Consider the following 12,993-nt stretch of genomic DNA (forward strand, 5'->3'; position numbering starts at 1 on the left):
CTCCCCCTATCCCGGGACATTTGGCAATGTCTGAAGAACATCTTTGGTTGTCACAATGGGGGTTTGGGAATAACCCCACAAGAAAGAATCATCTGGCCCAAAATGTCAGGCTGACATTAATCAAGTCCCTAAACAAGGTAAGACAAGTACAAGTTCTGACCTCTAAAGGAAGACATTAAAACAAAGTTAAAATGGAGTCTAACTAAAACGCCACTGACAATAATAGGAACTCATCTCTTGTACTGGTTCTTCAAGACCTACTTGATTGAAGATATAAATCAAAGAGAGGGGGTACTTGACTGAAGATATAAATCAAAGAGAGGGGGTAAAGATAACCCTCTTAATTGCTTCAGCAATTCTCTTCTTCCTGAAGTTTCGCTTTGGAAGCAAAGTATTCAAAACATTTTACAAATACTCCCAGGTAAAGGAAAATGGCAGACAGAAAACTTACCCACCAATCAAATAAACTTCAAATGTCGTTATTCTCCTTACATAATCTCTAATAGGTTGAGAAAAAATAATGGCCCTTAAACCCTTGCTTTTTGCATAAGACAGAATAAAATGGTTCAAGTTAATTATAAAATAGTAAAACATTATGAGAAAAATTCTCAAAGAATCTGCCCTATGTGTTTCTCCTCAGGATACATTCCCCTCCTGCCTTCCCTCACCATTTACCTACTCTAGTCTTCAACATCTAGCTCAAGGCCCGCTTCGAGTCCAATCCACACCAACCTCACTCTTTCCAACTCCTATAATCTGGCAAGGTGATGAAACCCAAAAGCTCCTTAAGGGGAAGAAATAGGTTCATACTTAACTATTTCTGCATCTTCAGAATTTAAAACAGCTAATACGAAACTCTATTTTTTGGGTGTACCTAATATATAAATATTAAACTGTGGAAAGAAATGATTAAAAATAGAATCAAACATTTTACCTCCTCTTCACTTTCTTTATCTTCATCATCTGAAGATTCTTCTTTATTTTTTTTTTCATCTTCATCACTACTAGATTCATCTGACAGAATTTCTGGACACTTGGTTCGCTTACCCTTCCTTGCTGTTCCAGAACTGTTCCGTTCCTTTTTACTGCCTTTACTAGGAGTTTTTTTGGATTTTGGCAATGGCTGCATAAAAAAAAAAAAATTATAAGGGAAGCATCAGTGATGTATTAATTTCAAAGTCAATCAACTCTGCTTCTGATAACAATTCTCAACTCAACTTTTTGCTTCTCTCTCAAGAAATTATATTTGCAAACTTAGCAGCTTTACAGAGAAGTCATCTTTAACTTACCGATTTCTAACCACCTAGAAAAACTTCTCAAATTTTGAGAAACATGTACTCTAGGCTCTGACATAAACTAGAAGTCCAAGTACACACTGTGTTAAGCTCAGACGGTTGTTTAGACTTTATAATATTTTAAGCTAGATTTGTAATTTGTTTCCTTCCTATAAGCATTAAAACTATCACTGCCAGAGGAGCTCCTTCCTTTAGAGCAGAGATCCCCGACCCCCATGCTGCAGACCTGTACAGGTCCATAGCCTGTTAGGATCTAGGCTGCACAGCAGGAGGTGAGTGGTGAGCAAGCAGAGCTCCGCCTCCTGTAAGATCAGCAGTGGCATTAGATTCTCATGGAAGCACGAACCCTATTGTGAACTGCACACGCAAGGAATCTAGGTTGCGTGCTCCATATGAAAATCTAATGATGATCCCCCACCCTCCTGTACATGAAAAAATTGTCTTCCATGAAACCAGTCCCTGATGCCAAAAAGATTGGGGACTGCTGTTTTAGAGGGCCCACAAATCAAAGGAGTAGGAGGAACCATCCATATGGAAAACAAAACCTTATTACCAGTTACACATCCTAAACTTGTGAGTGAACTATACAGTTTATATTCCTATTACTTCCAAGTCCTACTTTCAAGAATGCCATGATCATATGCTCACTGATGCTTCTAAGTATGCAATAAATATTGGGTATGTCAATTATGAAATGAATTAAGAACCACAGAATAAGTTCACTGCTGTTACTATGATAACCAACTAAACCATGTATAGTTTTAAAGATAAAGAATAGATCACATGAAGAAAATAATTTGATTATATTAACAAATTTCATTTTTAAATGCTTGCTTAAGGGAGTTTTGCTGAATTCTAAAATTGAAAACCATAAAATTACCTTAAGTAAGATGTCTAAAAATACATACTAAGGAATTAATATTACTTATTTCTGAGACTGAGTATCTTTTATAGTCTTTCATTTCTGCCTTTTTTATTTTCTGCAAGAAGCAGAAACATCAAATTAAAACTCCATAATATAAATTAAGGTATCTAACTATATAAATATGTGTGGTAACATCTTTCATAAAAGTGCCAGCAGAACCACTGGTACTTTCCAGCCCAGGAACCTCCAGTCTCCTAGTGAGGTCACTTTTATCGATACAAAAGTTATGAATAAGTGGCTGTTTTGTGTCAGGTAGCATTCTCTGGCTATCTACAAACAAACCACAGGATAGCCTCCTGCCCAAACAACCTACCCTTCTAAAAGAAGACTGGAAAATAGCCAACTTAGGTCACTCCAGAACCTTTAAGTTGGTGGAGTAATCAAAGACATTTCTCAGAGATTTTCTACAAGTAACCTCCTTAAATATATACAGATATCCTTGCTATGTGAACTATTTCCACTATCAACTATTATCAGGACCGTAATCCATTGAATAGCACTCGCTAAATGAATTCCAGGTCTTAAATGAACTCGAAAAATGTGATATCCCTCACTATTCTCAGCTCATAAACCAGATGCAAGGACGTACTATGTATACAGAATTATTAATATAGGAACAAAAATGGGTGCTGGATAAATCAATACAGAAAAGTAAAAGGATGTCAAATTACTCAAGTAGCCAATCAAGAAAATGCAACCCATAGAAGTAAATGAGGAGCTTTAAAAAACAAAAAGTAGTAATACACAAATGCTTTAGACTGTCTAATACTGATTCTAAAAACAGTTAAATCTATTAATCAAAATCCAGTGTCAATGGCATTATCTCTTTTTAGAAACAAAATCCGATTAACAAAATAATTAAGGCAGGCGTATGATAGAATAGAAAAACAATCATGTTGTGCTCATTTAACAACTTAAAATTGTTATAGAGAAGAAAAAGTTACTATTAATGGACTGATAGTCTTTTTCTTAAATGTTGGAAATGTGTATGGTTAGCACAGAAAATGGCTTGAGCTTGACACTGTCAGATTAAGGATAGTCACAGGGTTGCATACGAAAAACATATCTAACAGTTATATTCTATGAGACAGGATTAAACAGATTCTCAAAGTATGGTTCATGGACCCTGGGGTTTCCTGAGACCTTTTCAGGAATCCATAAGTAAAAATTATTTTCATAATAATAGCAATACATTACTAGTTTATTCTTTTCACTGTGCTGACATCTGTACTAATTGTGCACAAGCAAAGGTGACACTTTAGTACTAATCAAGGCATCAAAATGTTAACAGTAGCCGGGCTCAGTGGTTCAGCCTGTAAACCTTTGGGAGGCTGAGGTGAGTGAATTGCCTGAGCCCGCGGGTTCGAGACCCGCCTGGGCAACGAGACTTCATCTCTACAATAAATCAAAAAATCAGCCGGGCGTGGTAGCGCATGCCTGTAATTCCGGCTACTTGGAAGGCTGAGGCGGAAGGATCGCCGGAGCCCAGCAAATTGAGGCTGCGGTGGCCGGGAGCGGCCACTGCACTCCAGTCTGGGCGACAGAGTGAGACTCCAACTCAAAAAAAAAAATAAATAAATAAACAAAATGTTAACAGTAGTCACTGCATTCCTTACAACTACACACAGCAGTAACAACAAAAAAGAGCCAAATGGTTTGGAAATGTATTGGAAAAACGTGATGTCCCTCACTATCTTAGCTCATAAACCAGATTCAAGGATGTAATCTGTACACAGAATCATTAATATAGGAACTAAAGAATTAAGAATGTCCTTGATAAAGCAATAAATATTAGTTGTATTAACTCAACTCTTAAGTACATGTAATAATATCTGTGATAAAATGTGAGATAAATGCAAAGTAATCTGGTTACATATTGAAGCTCAATGGTTTTCTCAAGAAAAAGCATCTGTGCAATTGATTCATTTGTGACCTAAACTAGCTACTTTTCTCATGGAACGTCATCTTTGAAAGAACTGACATATATGGCCATTTAGACTTATTTGATAAACATGTTCTCAAAAATGAACAAGGTGAGCCTGTCACTTCAAGAAAAATGGAGAATATTTATTGCCAATGATAAACCTCACAATTTCAAGTAGAAATTAGAATTCTGGGAAATCCACATCTATTACTGTGAACTTGACAGTTCCCCAATGAATACCTAAAGCTTTTCCTGAGATGGTATTTATATTAATGAATGTGACTCTTACTGATAATGTTTAATGAAATGAATCAACATTTGGAAGACAGGCATAACTCAGAGAACGAATATTTACAAATGTTAAATGCATAATGTTGCAAAATCATATAAAAGACCCAAATTCATTAACATAAGTTTCAGATCTACATAAAACATTATAACCTTTTTTTTTCCCCCGTCAGTGTCTTACTCTGTCACCCAGGTTGGAGTGCCCCCACAGCCTCAACTTGCTGGGCTCAGGCAATCCTTCCACCTCTGTCTTCCAAGTAGCTGGAACTACAGGCATGCACTGCCACGCCTGGCTCATTTTTCTTGACTTATTGTAGCGATAAGGTCTCGCCATGTTGCCCAGGCTGGTTTTGAACCCATGGGCTCAGGCAATCCTCTCACCTCCACCTCCCAAATTGCTGGGATTACAGGCATGAGCTACCGTGCCTGGCTAATTTTTATTGACTTATTGTAGAGACAAGGTCTCGCCATGTTGTCCAGGTTGGTCTTGAAGCCCTGGGCTCAGGCAATCCTCTCACCTCTGCCTCTCAAAGTGCTGGGATTACAAGCATGAGCCATCACATCCAGCTCCATTAACCTTAAAGAGACTGACAATTGTAGAGTTTTGGTGCTGTGTGGTGTTGTATCAAAAGAAAATATCTACTGGGTGTGATGATTCATGCCTGTAATCTCAGTACTTTGGGAGGTGGAGGCAAAAGGATTGCCTGAGCCCAGGGGCTTGAGACAAGTCTGGGCAACTTGACAACACCTTGTCTCTAGCCAGGCATGGTGGCCTGCGCCCGTGGTTCCAGTTACTTGGAAGGCTAAAGCGGAAGGATCGCCTGAGCCCAGCAGGTTGAGGCTGTGGTGGCCATCAAAGTGCCACTGCACTCCAGCCTGGGCAACAGAGTGAAACTCTGACTCAAAAATAATAAACAAATAAATAAAATAAAACACTCATTTTTCTTTACTGAACTGACTACAGGTTATACCCCACCCTCTAGCACAACACCTCATCCTCAATCCAATCTGTTACCATTCTTCCAGTGCCTTCTAGAAACATAACCTCGAATACTTATAATTTTTGTCCCATCTGGCATTAGTTTACTTTTCTTAATTTTACATCCTTTATATATGATATGAAGAGACATATCCCTAATATCATAAAATTATTGGAGATGTGTCATTGGAAGGTATATACTTTGAATGTAGATGACATTGCTGAATGCTGATAGCAATTCTGCTATTAACAAATTAAACTGTTTCATAGAAAAGAGAAAGTAAAGAAGCTATAAATAATTGATTTGTTATGAAAATGGTAAAAATGGATCCTCACTTTGCCAGAAGGCTTTGGATGCATTAGGAAATTCAAGATCCTCTTCACTAGTTCACTATTTACACCTGATCTCTCCAAATCAAGAACTTCACAGATGCTCTTTAACATGGCATTTCTAAATCTGAAACAGAAAATGGATGAAACCAAGGTGAGAATACAGAAAAGTTTATAAGCATTCTCCACAACATAAAGGCAACAGCCAACCAAACTGGCTCGGCTACATACATTAAAAAAAAAAAAAGGTGGACATTGTGGCTCACATCTGTAATCCCAGCATTCAGGAGACAGAGGCGAGAGGACTACCTGAGCTCACAGGTTTGAGATCAGCCTGGGCAATATGGCAAGATCTCGTCTCTACAATAAACCAAAAAAGTAGCCAGGTATGGTGGCATGAGCCTGTAGTTCCAGCTATTTGAAAGGCTGAAGCAGAAGGATTGCTGAGTCCAGCAGGTTGAGGCTGTAGTAGCCATAAGCGTGTCACTGCACTCCATCCTGGGTATTAGAGACTGACTCAAAAACAAAAACAAAAACGCAGCCAACATTTCTCTGACTCTTACTGTTAATTCTAACTAGTGTACAACTAGATACGATTATTAACAAGTTGATAACACATTACCAATTAAATTTTATTTTTTTAAATTTTTTTCGAGTCTGAGTCTCACTCTGTCACCTAGGCTGGAGTGCAGTGGCATGCTCACGACCACCACCACAGCCTTGACCTGCTGGGCTCAAGTGATCCTACCATCTTAGCCTTCCAAGTAGCTGGGACTTCAGGTGTGCACCACCAAAGCCCGGCTAATTTTTTTATTTATTGTAGAGATGAGGTCTCACCAAATTGCCCAGGCTGGTCCCAAACTCCTGGGCTCAGATAATCCTTTTGCCTCTGCCTCTCAGGTGCCGGGATTACAGGCTGAACCACTGCGTCTAGCACCAACTGAGTGTTAAATGCAGTGAAAGAATAAACTAACCTTAAGTAAATTCACTAAAAAATTAGAGTGGTTTTTTTTTTTTTTTTTTAAAAGTCAAAGTCTCACTCTGTCACCCAGGCTGGAGTGCAGTGGCACATTTACAGCCACCACGGCCTCAACCTGCTGGGCTCAAGTGATCCTTCCACCAGCCCTCCAAGTAGCTGGAACTACAGGCATGTGCCACCACACCCAGCTAATATTTTGATTTATTGTAGAGACGATGTTCTCAGCTGGTTTCGAACCCCTCAGTTCAGGCAATCCTCTCGCCTCTGCCTCCCAGAATGCTGGGATTACAAGCTTTAGCCACCACGCCCAGCCTACATAGTTTTTAATACTATAAAATCCATTGGCTTGATAATTCTGGCTGATGTTAAATATTATATTTCTCTTCAGCGTTGCTATTATGAAAGAATAGGTAAACATCTTTATTATTTGAGTTCTTAAACTATAAGGCATTTAATAAGCAAAAGCTTTAAGAATATATCATCTTGCTTGCATTAAGATAAAGGACTTTGTTTCTATCAAATTGATTATCTTCAAAATAATTTAAGGGGGACAGAGTGGCTGATGGGACAGGAATGAGAAAAAATGTTCACTATATTCCCTTTTGATCTTTTGAATTTTGGACTCTGATTAATCTGTGTCATTCTTCTAGGAAATAAAAATTTCTTTACACATTTTCAATAATCCTGATAGTCACTATTTATTAGAAAGTAATGGACACCCCAAGTTAACAGCTATAAATTAGACAAGTCAAATGTTGGTATTTAAAGCAAATAATTAGCAATCTACTGAAAATGAACGGGATTTTTTAATGTTATCAAAAATACATTTATAAAAGTAACTTACTTTTTCAACATTTCCTCCTTCTTTTTATATTGAACGCTTCCTTTTTCAAATGGAAAGCCGCTGAACTGACCCACATTCTTCTTTACTGACGACACCTGAAAATGTTTCTATTATTGCTATTTATTAACCAGAAATGTACATAAGAAAAAATTCAAGGCCAATCACAGTCAAGAACTTTATTTTCATAGATATGTCTCAGAATCACAATATTAGTTTATTCAACATTTCTTGTTCAAAATCGAAAAATATGTTTCACTAATATATTAACTTTCTAAAAACCCTACAAACTTATTTATTTGAAAATAACAGTTTGAACTTGAATGATTTTCTATCTGGGAATTTTTACCACAACTAAATGCTATCTGATAGTAGCAGGGGACGTGGAAAGTTACAACTTAAAAAGACATCCTTTTCATAAGTAATACTACTTCCTAGCAATATTTATGTTTCAAATCAAGAAGTCAAGGACTTTATTCTTTGAAAAGTAAAAATAGCAAGTACTGTAAAAAAGTTAAAACCATTTGCTAGTTATGAGACTTGTGTAAATTCAGATTGTTTTGATGATTAAATTAGATTGACACATGTGAAAATAAGTTTATATCATGGTTCAGACATTCTAGTCTTACATCAAGCTATACTTTGCCCATATACAATCTAAAACAAAATTTCCTCAATTATGTCAAATACTAACTTACATGTACAGTATAAGAAACCCTTTGGCAAAGTATTACCAAATGAAAAAAAGTTTTTCTTTCAATACATTTAAAGATCACTAAACACAATTTAGATTGCATAATTTCAAATTTTAGTTTGGAATTAAAAAAAACTACAACAGAAAGAATCCTAGATACCATAATCCTAATTGCTCATATCCAGCTATGTGTCCTGTGTTAAGTCTTTTAACAAATATGTCTCAGTTTGCTTACTCTCATACAGCACAAAAAGTGAACTAGTTGATTGCTAAAACCTTTTATGGAACTAAAATTATACTTCTGTTGTGAAGTATGTTAATACATGAACATGCAAATAGGTTAAAAGTGTAAAAAGGTCTTACTGTGCCTGGCCTGTTGTAAAGCAGTTTGTGTAGATTTCTAAGTTCATCCGTTTTCTTCTTACTTAGAAAAAAATGTATCCTTTCAATTTCACAAAGTTTTTGTCCCTTTCCTACAAAAGAATACTATAATTAAATACCACTGCTTATTAATACATTTACAAAGTTAATTTAATGAGAATTATTTTTAAAGCATAATTTACAAGTAACTTTGCCCTAAATGGGGCAAATTAAATTATACGTAAAGTATATTACTAAATAACCTGCTAATACTAAATACTACTAACTATAGTTTTTGCATATATAGGCATTTTCACCATAAAATGAAAGGACATAGAATAAACATACCTTGTGCAATTGTAAATGGCTCTCTTTGTAAGGAAGAGACTTGCATTGTCAACCTCTCTACTTTTTTCTTTTCCCTCTTGCCTTCCACAATGAGACTCTTTTCTGTAAATTAATTTAATATTTCTTTTTAATAACAAACAGCTTAAAGAATAATACTTTATATAACAAACATGTAGGAAAAAAGTCCTAAAAGGCTAATGTCTTCCTCTTCTGAGCATGGTTTTGGTAAGCAAATGACCTAAAAGACAAAAACACTTAGTAAGTTCACATTCAGTACAGAGAACCACGGAAGTTTGTTTATTTAAGGGACAGGCTCTGCTGCCCAGGCTGGAGTGCACTGGCGCAATCAAAGCTCACTATAACCTGGAACTCCTGAACTCAAGTGATCCTTCTGCCTCAGTCCCCAAATAGCTAGTACTTGTATGTAAGTATGCACCACCATACCGGCTAATTTAAAAAAGCATTTTTTTTTTTTTTTTTTTAAAAACAAGCCATCCTTCAGCCTTGGCTTCCCAAAGCACTAGGACTACAGATGTGAGCCATAGTGCCTGGCTCAAAGTTTTTTAGAGTAATATTTTTCCTACCTGGCAAACTGACAGGGATCCAGTTTTTTTTTTAAAAATCAGAAAGCAAATAAACTTTATCCAACTAAAATTACTGCTATTAAAGTCCAGCAACTTTGTGAAAAGTCATCTATCTAGGCCCTGTTTAATTTTTCTTTGGACATAATTCTATTTGTTAACTGTGATTCACAGTTTACTGTACATAAGAAATAGCAAGTTTAGCTCGGGAGTGTAAGAACTTCAAAAGATACACAGAGAACAGTAATAACTTATTAAGCTAACAAGAGACAAAAACAAGGCTGGAGTAACTGGATAAGACAAAAATTCCATAAGTCTACAATTGCTACAATCAAATGGGAGGGCATTACTTGGTAGTTTAAAAAGTGAAATTCATAATGATGGCCATAAGTCATACCGAAAAAGTTAAAATTCTGTTTAAGGCCAGGCATGGTGGCTCACACTTATAATCCCAGCACTTTGAGAGGCAGAGGTGAGAGGACTGCCTGAGTGCTGGGGTTTCAGAGCAGCCTGGGCAACCTGGTGAGACCCTGTCTCTACAATAAATCAAAAAATTAGCTGGGCAAGGAGGCAAAAACTTTGTGAAATTGAAAGGCGGCACGTGCCTGTAGTTCCAGCTGTTTGGAAGGCTGTGGCTGAAGGATTGCCTGAGCCCAGCAGGTCAAGGCAGCAGTGGCTGCAAGTGTCCCACTGCACTCAAATCTGGGCTATAGAGCAAAGCTTTAGTCCTAACTGCTTTAAAAAAATCTAGAAAATAGGAAGCATATACTTTAAAAAATTTTAAAGTTAGATAAATAAAATAACACTATATATTGCTGAAAGTACTTCCATTCAGTCACATGTTTTGTACAAAGCTACATACTAAGAAGGAATGAATAGCCGATTAAGACATTCAATGTCTTTGGAAAGAGATTTTGTCTACTTAGAGAAATAAGATACAAATATTATTATTCTCACATAGAGGATGACAAAACATCTTAAAAATACAAATAATAAGAATTCTGTGAATTGAAGAGAAATTACTTTTGGACTGAGGAAAAGAATTAAAGCATTGGTGCTTCGGAAGACAGGTTCCAGATATGGGGATGTAGGGAAGTGCACAGAAAGAATGAGACAGAGGAAAGAGATATCAGCAAGTATATTCTGGTCATGTACAGAAGAACAAGCACACTAAAGCAACTTCTATTATCACTCAACTTACTCTCCCTGAGTGATTTAAGCCATCTGCTTGCCTCTGATTCCCAACTCTCTAGGCCAGAGCTTTCTTCTAAGGTTCACATCAACTAATACACTTGTCCCTCAGTATTCATGAGGGATTGATTCCAGGATTCTCCTCGGATACCAAAATCCACAGATGCTGAAGTCCCTTACGGAAAATGGTGTAGTATTTGCATAACCTGTCAACATACTTTAAGTTACTTCTTTCTTATAATAGCTAATACAATGTAAATGCTATGTAAGTAGTTATACTACATTGTTTAAAGACTAGGAAAAAAATCTGTTCATGTTCAGCACAGACAGGATCATCAATTTTTTTCTCTCAAATATTTTTGATTCATGGTTGGTTTCTTACCCATGGATAAGAAATTCATGGATATGGACAGCCAACTGTATTCCTGGCTGCTAGGTGGACAGCTCTACTTCATGTCCTATAGGCACCTGAACTTTTTACAGAAAACATAAATACCAGGGTCAAGTACTGTGGCTCATGTCTGTAATCCCAGCACTCTAGGAGGCCAAGGCAAGAGGACTGTCTGAGCCTAGGAGTTCAAGACCAGTCTGGGCAACATGGTGAGACCTCATCTCCACAGTAAATTTTTTAAAAATTAGCCAGGTGGTGGTGTATGTCTGCAATCCTAGCGAATTGAAGCTGGAGTGAGTGTACCACTGCACTCCAGCCTGGGCACAGAGTGAGATTCCAACTCAAAAAAAAAATCAAGATATAATTTATTCACCTAGGGCAAAATGTGTGACTCTTTGAACTATTGCCAGTCCCCAAGCCATCACTGTGTTAGCCATTTGTAGTATTTACACAATCTAATTTTTTCCTGACATAAAGAAAATTCACCATCTCTGTGGTATCCTACCTCTGCTCCCACAAAAAGACTAATACAAAATATTAGAGGAAAAAGTGCTGGGAGTTTTGGGCATTGTATTATAATTCAGAATAATTTTTATTAGTAGTTAAGAAATAACATAAAAATTTTTAATTAAAAAGCCATGTTGTTCTTAAATATGGACATGTTCCCTCCTTAGGGAACCTAACACTTTAAACAAACAAAAAAGGTATACCCTGCAATCTTAACCCGGATTGTATTCATAAAATGTAGACCACAGGCTGGTTGAGGTTTAAAAAAAACTGACAGTTAAACCTAGGAAGAGAACTTCAACTTCTTGCCAAGTTTGGTTGAGTAGCCGCGCAGACTAAATAAACCTAAACTGCGCTAATATCATACAATGCTAAGAGCTGTGATTTGGACTTTTTAAACGGTCGGAAAGATGTCATCAGGAAGCTGGATACCTCAGAGGCACCTGCAGTGTGCATCTTGGATAAACTGACACAGCACCACCTTTTCCTCCCGGTCAGGTTTCTGCTTCACCTCCAGTCAAATCAGGGTGAACTACCGCCCTCCCGCAGGGCAGACTATAAAAACCGAAACAGCTCTGGGCTCACAGTTAACTTTCACGTCTTTCACTTGTAACTGCTTTCTCAAGTAGCAACAGCTTTCACTGGTGTTTCCCAGGGAGAGAGAACTCTCAAGGGGATTTTAAATAGTCTAAAACATGAAAACATTTCTAGGACTGGAACGAGTAACTTAGCGAAGTCTTCACGTGTGGTGGTGTTAAAGACCTCACAATAACTGCCATCAGCAAAATTAAAACATCCACTTAGCAACTTCAAAGGTGCACACGCTGATTTTAAAACCAATCTGAGACGCACAAACTTCCCGTCTAAAGACCAGACGTCATGAACGGGCAGCGCGGGCGAGAAGTCGGCCGCACTCCCAAACACATCACGGCAACCACATCGCGACGACCACGTTAGGAAACACTTCAGAAACTGGAATTCACACCCTCAATGCCACGCCACCGCGCAACACAAAGGCAGATCGATCCTGCACACGTTCTCGCGGAAAGCCTCTCCGACTTAACGTCTCTAAGCGTCCAAAGAGCAAGAACACGGTTTCCTGGAAGACAAAACTAAACTTGAGTCCGAAAGACCCCCCGCTCGGGATGCGACGTCCCCCACCTTTTTCCTCCTCCTCGTCCTCGTCGTCGTCGTCGTCCTCGTCCTCCTCACTCTCGCCTCCGGGGCCGGGCATCTCGGGCTCCTTCTCGGACGCGGGCGGGGCGGGGGTTTCCTCTCCCTCCGCAGCGAGGGGGGGGAAGCCCGACATGCTGAGGACCTGCGGGGGGAGGAAGCCCGACGTCTCGGTGCCCGAGCTCCC

The 12,993-nt window shown here is 38.1% G+C and overlaps 1 protein-coding gene across 2 annotated transcripts in view; it reads right to left on the minus strand.

Moving 5' to 3' along the window:
- The window catches only part of DEK (DEK proto-oncogene), a 33,883-nt gene extending 20,932 nt beyond the window's left edge, over positions 1–12,951 (minus strand). For both annotated transcript variants that reach the window (XM_008056549.2, XM_021711597.1), the window contains exons 1-6: positions 12,795–12,951; positions 8,964–9,065; positions 8,619–8,728; positions 7,565–7,659; positions 5,748–5,868; positions 935–1,123 (exon numbers count right to left, since the gene is read on the minus strand). In XM_008056549.2, the coding sequence (XP_008054740.1) occupies positions 935–1,123; positions 5,748–5,868; positions 7,565–7,659; positions 8,619–8,728; positions 8,964–9,065; positions 12,795–12,942 (765 nt within the window). In that variant the 5' untranslated portion in view covers positions 12,943–12,951. The remainder of the gene's footprint in view (positions 1–934; positions 1,124–5,747; positions 5,869–7,564; positions 7,660–8,618; positions 8,729–8,963; positions 9,066–12,794) is intronic.
- Between the last annotated feature and the right edge of the window lie 42 nt (positions 12,952–12,993).

The sequence above is a fragment of the Carlito syrichta genome, unplaced genomic scaffold (assembly GCF_000164805.1).
Source record: "Carlito syrichta isolate Samal-C Ts95f unplaced genomic scaffold, Tarsius_syrichta-2.0.1 Scaffold302395, whole genome shotgun sequence".
NCBI lineage: Eukaryota > Metazoa > Chordata > Mammalia > Primates > Tarsiidae > Carlito > Carlito syrichta.